The sequence below is a fragment of the Octodon degus genome, unplaced genomic scaffold, assembly GCF_000260255.1.
Source record: "Octodon degus isolate 3935 unplaced genomic scaffold, OctDeg1.0 scaffold00237, whole genome shotgun sequence".
Classification (NCBI taxonomy): domain Eukaryota; kingdom Metazoa; phylum Chordata; class Mammalia; order Rodentia; family Octodontidae; genus Octodon; species Octodon degus.
The window spans coordinates 566,843-573,739 of record NW_004524813.1 but is presented as its reverse complement, the minus strand read 5'-3'; the positions used below and the strand labels follow the sequence as shown (position 1 = coordinate 573,739).

Here is a 6,897-nt window from a genome sequence, read left to right as displayed (position 1 = left end):
TCTTCTTGATCAGAAATCTGCTATTACTTCTGCCCATATTCTTTTTATATCATTTGTATTGACTCCTTCCTTCTCATTGATGCCTATTAGTCTCCCATTGTTCATCTTTGCATCATCTTGCAGGTATTGAATTATTTTTTCCTGCTTCCTAGTTGTTTTTAAGAGATCTTTTCTTTCTTTTTCACTAGCTGCAATCGTGTCTTTTAGGTCAGAAAGTCTATTTTCACTTTCACTCAAACAATTTTACCAGCTTGTGATTGAGGTTTTAATTTCCTGTATATCACTTTGAACCTGTTTCATACCTTCTATTTCTTTCCTAAATTGCTTACTCAGGGGTTCCATCATTTTTATATTCTGCTCTATTTTTTATCAGTGTATTCTCTAGAAGCACTTAGTACTTCTTTGATTACAGTTATCCCTAAATTTTTTAGTTCCATTATTATTTCTGATCTGATTTCTTCTATACCTTTCTGCAATTGTTTTTTTACTGCCAAGGTTATTATTTCAGAGATATCAGGTGTGTGATTTCTAGTTTCCTCTATGCTAGTGTCTTCTGCATTTTCACTGGGTGGACTCGGGGCCTGAGACTGCATTTTGTTCCTTCTCTTTGTCACTTTGTATACCACTGTCTTCTGACCTTTGGTGTAGAGCTTAGATAGAGTTATTACCTTAGCACCAGGTCCGGATCTATGAAGTTCAGATTCCTCCAGGTGGGTGTTGTTTGGATCTGGCTGCTGTGCTCCACTTCTTTCTGCTGCAGGCGTTAGAGTTGAACCCTTTATGTCTCTCTGGCAAGATGTTCTGCTCCTGAATCAGCCCGGAAGTTCTTGCCTCAAGCCTCTTTGCAGGGAGTTCTGCTGAAGGGTACCATGCTGGGCCTGTGCTCTGGGTCTATTCAGGATCTGTGGACCCGGGTCGTCTCAATCACTCACTTGTAGGGCCTGTGTTCCTGGTCTATTCAGAATCCCGTGGGCCCTGGGTGGTCTCTATTTTTTTTTAATCTATGTCTTCTTGGTTTTACTGAGCAATTGTTTTATAATTTTTGTTATTTCCTTTTCTTAAAGAGATTATTTGTGATCTGATATCCTCCATAGCCTGATAAAATTGTTTCTTTATCTCAGTTGTTATCATTTCAGAAATTTTAGATGTGTGACTTTCAAGTTCTTCTATGACTTTTTCTCTTTTCCTTGTTTTGGGTGGGTTGGAGGTCTTAGAGTTCTTTTACTTCTTCCTTTGATATTTTTGAAACTCCCAATATTCACTCTGACTTTTCAGTGATGGTAGGAATAAGGGGTGTGTGAGAGCAAGGCTCCCATGAGGATGGGAGGGTGTGGTAAGCCCACCAAGTCTCCCACTGTGTGAGGTTCAGTGTGGCTTCCACCTTGGTGAGACGGGGGCATACTGCAGCTCAAGGAGGTTCTCATGAGGAGGAGGTCTGGCTGAAGCTGTACAAGGTTCTCTAACTTGTGGGTGGGTGCAGGGCAGGGCTCAGCAAGGCACCTGGTACCAGTGGGGCAGGCAGAGCTATGGTGACAGTGATGGTAGGTGAAGCAGTCACAGCTCAACAGAGATCTGGTGATGGTGGGGGGAGTGTGTGGGACAGGGATGGCCAAGTCCCCAGAGCCGTCCTGGGACCACCTGACTTCTGCATGGCCGCAGCTCAGCTGAGCTCCAGCATGTGGGTTCAGGGATTCAGGTCCCAGTGGCTGTCCTCTAGGATTGTGGCAGAAGCAGCTGCAGCTCAGCTGAGCTCCAGAGACAGCGAGGGGGTTTGGAGCAGGCCTCTCATTCTTTCCATTTCAAGATAACAGCATAGAATTTAAAATGAAGACGCACCGCTCATTCTGCAGAGATGTTCCTTTTCAGAATACTTTGGGGAAAAAAGTTAGTTTTTTATGAGCAAAATGTATTAATTAGTCTTCTAATATTGCTCTAAGAAATGTAACAGATTGGATGGGTTAGACAATAGAAATCTATTTCTTTTGTTCTGGAAGCCAGAAGGCTCTGATCAATGTGTCAGAAAGTTTGGCCCTGCCCGAGAGCTCTACTTGTGGCCCACAGATTTCTGGCTTCACTCTAAGGATTTTCTCATACAGCCACTTTTCTTGGCCTACATGCTTCTGATGTCTGTTCATCTTCTTGCAAGGATAGCAGTCCCATTAGGCCAGACACCCTTGCAATTCGATTTAATCCTAACTACTTCTTTAAAAATCTTGTCTTTATGGACAAAACTTCAGTATATGCTTTGGGGGACCACAAGCCATGTCACAGCTGCTAGCGAGGCTATTTGTCAGATATCCTGTATATCTTCTCCTTGGGGGGAGTTATCGAGTGTTATGAAGAATTATGAAAAAAGTAACATTTATATATTATATCAAGTCATTTGAAATAATCTTATATGTGAGTCATTTATGTGAGTTATCAACTATAAGTGAAAAGATAAGTGATCATAACATGGCCACCAACTGCTTTTTGGCTCTTACTAAACTTGAAAAGATTGAGCAAAGGTATCCAGGCAGATTAGCGGTTCATACTTTCTCATCTTGTTTTCCAGAACAAATAAATCTCCAAAGTTAGGAATGTCAGGTGTGAACGCTGTTCACCCATCAAGTCTACAGATCTGGTCTTTATTCTCTGGATGTGTGGCTTCCACATCCAAAGCAAGCCAGAGTTTTACTTAGGTGGCTTCAATGTGCAGAGCCACAGAACTGAGGCACTTTAGTTCCAAACATAGGTAAGCAAGGACATGATAGTATTTGTATGTAAGAACAAGAGTGCTGTCCCTTCATCAAGACCACAGCAGTTAGTTTCAAAAACATCACTTTATGTTTGATTGAAACACTTACAATATTTCCATTTTTTATTACTGCTTTGTTTAGGATTGCCTTATTTACCAAATAAAAAGAAAGCATGTCCATTTAAAGTAGAATTGTAGGCAAATGATGAATTTTTTTTAGTGAATACAAATCTTACTCAATATTTGGGACACACTTTTGCAAAAAAAATATTGATGAGATATACTAAAAACAGATTTGACGGGCTAGCCAGATAATTTTAGCAAACTAAAGCACCTGCTTAGGCAAGTGTAGGCAAGTATAGAGACCGTGGTTCAATCCCCGGCACCACATGCCTCGCCAGACCCGCCCCCAGGCAGGCTGAGCTGGTCAGAGTCCTGGTGTAGTGGCTCACACCTGTAATCCCAGAGCTGGGGAGGCTGAAAGCAGGAGGATCTCTGTGAGTCCAAGCTGGGCAATGGGCAGTGAGACCCTGTAACAACTATATATATATATGATTTGATATTTATCTGAAATTCAATTTTAACTGTGGATCCTGTATGGTTTTTTGGCAACCCTGCTTTAAGTTAAAGAATGAATCCTTTCTCCTTACAACTTCCTGTGCCAGCCTTCTCCCCGATCATCTTCGTAAACTTCATCATTACCTTTGTAATTTAACTTTCTGGTCTTAAATTGATGTTGCTTTTTAAGTCTGTCCCAAAGCATGAAAACACCAGGCCTCAGGCTCCCACCATTGAAATTCTGTGACATGTGGTTACAAGCATACGTGCTAAAACATTAAAGCTAGCGGGCGCCAAGCTCTCCCTCTGTGCTGAAGTGCTCACATCTTGCATCCAGATCCAGTACCACTCGCGACAGCACCAGCAGACAGTAGGTACCTAGCAATGCTGTGACACACTGGCTCTAAGCCCGGGGCTCAGTTTCTTCACCTGTGAAATGTGGAGATTGGATTCAAGGTATTGTCCTCAATTGTCCTGACAATTCCATGCTACCTGTCTTTTTTTTTTTTAATGTATTTGGTTGTCACAGGGTCTCACTATGCAGCTCAGACTCAGTGATCCTCCTGCTTTGAGCCTCCCCAGTGCTGGGATTATAGGCTCAACGCCCCCCTGGGGTGGGGCCGGCGCAGCATGTGGTGTCGGGGATCAAATCGTGGTCCCTGCACTAGCCTAAGCAGGTGCTTTAGTAAGCTGAGCTATCTTGCCAGCCCTACCTATCTTTGAAATTAGAATTCCATTAATACTTTCATTTATGCTGTGAAACCAAAATTGTTTTCACTTCATAAGAATCCCTTTTACTCTTCTGATAAATAGTGTTTAGATTACTAAATAAGTAATTAGATTACTGAGTTAATAATTAATAAATTCACCTGAAAAGATTTGTTTGGCCTAAATTCCTTAAGAGGCAAAATCTGTAAATATCCTATTGTCTCCCTAGTATAAGGACTTACAATTCCGTATATGGTTAGGTTTCTAAATTTCTTTGTAAAATATGTAAATGCTTATTTCTCCTTTTATAACATTATCTTTCCTTCATATTCTGTAAGGACTTAAAATTCAACATACCAATATTTGATGGAAAATACCTATTCCATCATATGCCAAAATGTTTGATATTTCTACAGATAGGGTAAACCAAACTGCATATATTGCAGGTTAATAATTAGCTTCTCTTCTGGGGGGCTAACAACCTAAGTTAGCAGTTCAAAATTGGAGAAAAGGAAGGGCTGCTAGGTCAGCCAACATTTTGGCCCTAGCCTTTTCAGGTCAGTGAAGACTCGGGACATAGGAGAACCTGTACTGTAACAACATGTAACTCAGCTGTGCTCCAAATTTTCTGATCAAGAAGATTATGGAGCCACAGAGGAATGTGTTCGATGATGTAAAGTAAGCCTGGGGAGAGTCACATGGAGAGAAAAAACATTTTCTCAAACTTTCACAGACAGCAAATTGGTCAAGCAATGGCCATGACTCATCCTCATGTCAGACACTGACAAGGATGTACAAAGGGCGGTACAGGGCTACAGGATAAATCCTGAGGGTACTTGGCTGACCTTATCAGATACAAAAGTTACATTTCTTGTTATATAGGTCTTGCTATATCTTGGTCTTAACCATCCAGCAGAAAAGTATAAAAACGAGGTATATAAACTAAAGCCATATTAATACGATGAGCTGTAAAAGGCTCAAGACAATAACTTCTGAGGATAATCCGCTAATATTATAGACTGCTAGACAGTGTTAGATTGTTTAGTTGAATTCAAACACCTAGAGTATTTAGATGTCAACAGAATATTCACCTCTGACAGACAATAAAAAATGATACAAAGGAATGATCATTTTGTATTTATATATGCAAAATAGTTAGGATAAATTTACAGCTACTTTTGCTTAATTCAAAGAGAAGAAAGAGGTGTACTAACAGTGTTTGGACACAATATCCTGTCTGCTTCTTGTACCATGGATAGATAGTAATAAGATCACAATGTACAGTATTGATTATCAAAACTGTCCTATTAATCAGCTGTGAAACTGTCTCATCCATATTTATTTCTCAATAAAAAAGCGATACTTAACAATCCAAAAATAATGTTCATTCCCTCTCCCCACGAAGTTGCAAAATAAAGAAATAAAGAAAAAAAAAAGGAGGTAAAAAGCACACCTTTCCTTTCTTTCCTCCCATACTCACTTCACCGCCAGGTTTTGACAACAGTAGGCGCGCAGATGCTGTGATAGTGAAGATGCTGACTGAAAAAACTGATAATGTTGAAACATTCCTGTTGCTTTGAGTTTCTGACTGTTGGGCGTAATTTTGCTGTTAACTAAAGCCTTCTCCGGTCGAGATGTGGACTGAGCCGCTCCTTGTTCTCTACTGCCATCTAGTGGCGCTAAGGTTGCCATTACAGGCTTAGAATTCAGAGCAAATTTTGTAGATTGTAAATCAAAAGGATGAATTACTTTATTCTTGTCACTACAGTAAAAAATAACTTATCAAGTGCTTCAGAAAATAAAATTTAATAAATATTGATAAGATGTAAGTTTAATACAATGAAAGGTTTTAATACTTGAGCAGAAAAAAATACTTGAGCAATGTAAATTAAATTTGTGCAATTTAATGTTTTTAATATGTTCGTATGTTAAACATTGAAAAAGAAAACAAAAACCAGCCGAAAATATCTTTTTAAAAGACTATCTTAAAAAATAAAAAGGATGATCCTACTAAAGTGCTCTTGTATAGTTTTAAATAGTATTTTTCTTTAAAGTAAATATAATCATAGTAAATGAAAAAGAAATCTGATAAGCACTAAGTTGATGCAGAATATCTCCATTCTGTACTTAACAACTTTGTTCAATTAAATTAGAGCTTTACAGTCATTATTATTATTTATAAATGAAATATAATGCTTAATGAATGTTGAAGGATATTTAGTTTTAATATCCTATAATCTGGAACTTTCTTCAAATGGCATAATATTGGGTTTAATCATGTGAATCTAAAGTAAATATAAATTTCTTTAATGAATGAAATAAAATATTTCTGAAGTGTAAATTTTTTCCCATTAAAGATGCTTTTCACTGATTACTTATTAGAAGAAAATAATTCTGACATTTTAACATTATTCTGACTTTCCTCTTAATTTGAAATGCCAACAGCATTCTGAAGTATTTAGATCTTTCTAACTACAGGTCTTTAATTAAAAGACCACTTTACTTCTTACTGAGTGAACTGAAAGATCTTCGATTTGTTTTTCAGGGTGGAAAAATCCCCATAAGGTGGACAGCACCAGAAGCCATCGCCTACCGAAAATTCTCCTCAGCAAGTGATGCCTGGAGCTACGGCATCGTCATGTGGGAAGTCATGTCCTACGGAGAGAGGCCGTACTGGGAGATGTCCAACCAGGACGTGAGTGTGCTGCAGGGAGCATCCTGTGGCTTGTGACGAAGAACAGACTGGCTTTAGAGGGAGAAGTACACCTTTTGTTCACATTCGGACTAGCCCTTGTCTTTTTTTTTTTTTAATGTATTTGGTACCAGGTCTCACTATGCAGCTCAGACTCATAGTGATCCTCCTGTTTTCAGCCTCCCCAGTGCTGGGATTACAG

General features: G+C 39.1%; 1 protein-coding gene across 1 annotated transcript in view; it reads left to right on the top strand.

The window, feature by feature from the left end:
- LOC101565073 (ephrin type-A receptor 6) overlaps positions 1-6,897 on the top strand; it is a 1,186,195-nt gene that overhangs the window by 1,137,580 nt on the left and 41,718 nt on the right. The window contains 1 exon segment of the mRNA XM_012512596.2: positions 6,549-6,698. Coding sequence (XP_012368050.1) covers positions 6,549-6,698 — 150 coding nt within the window.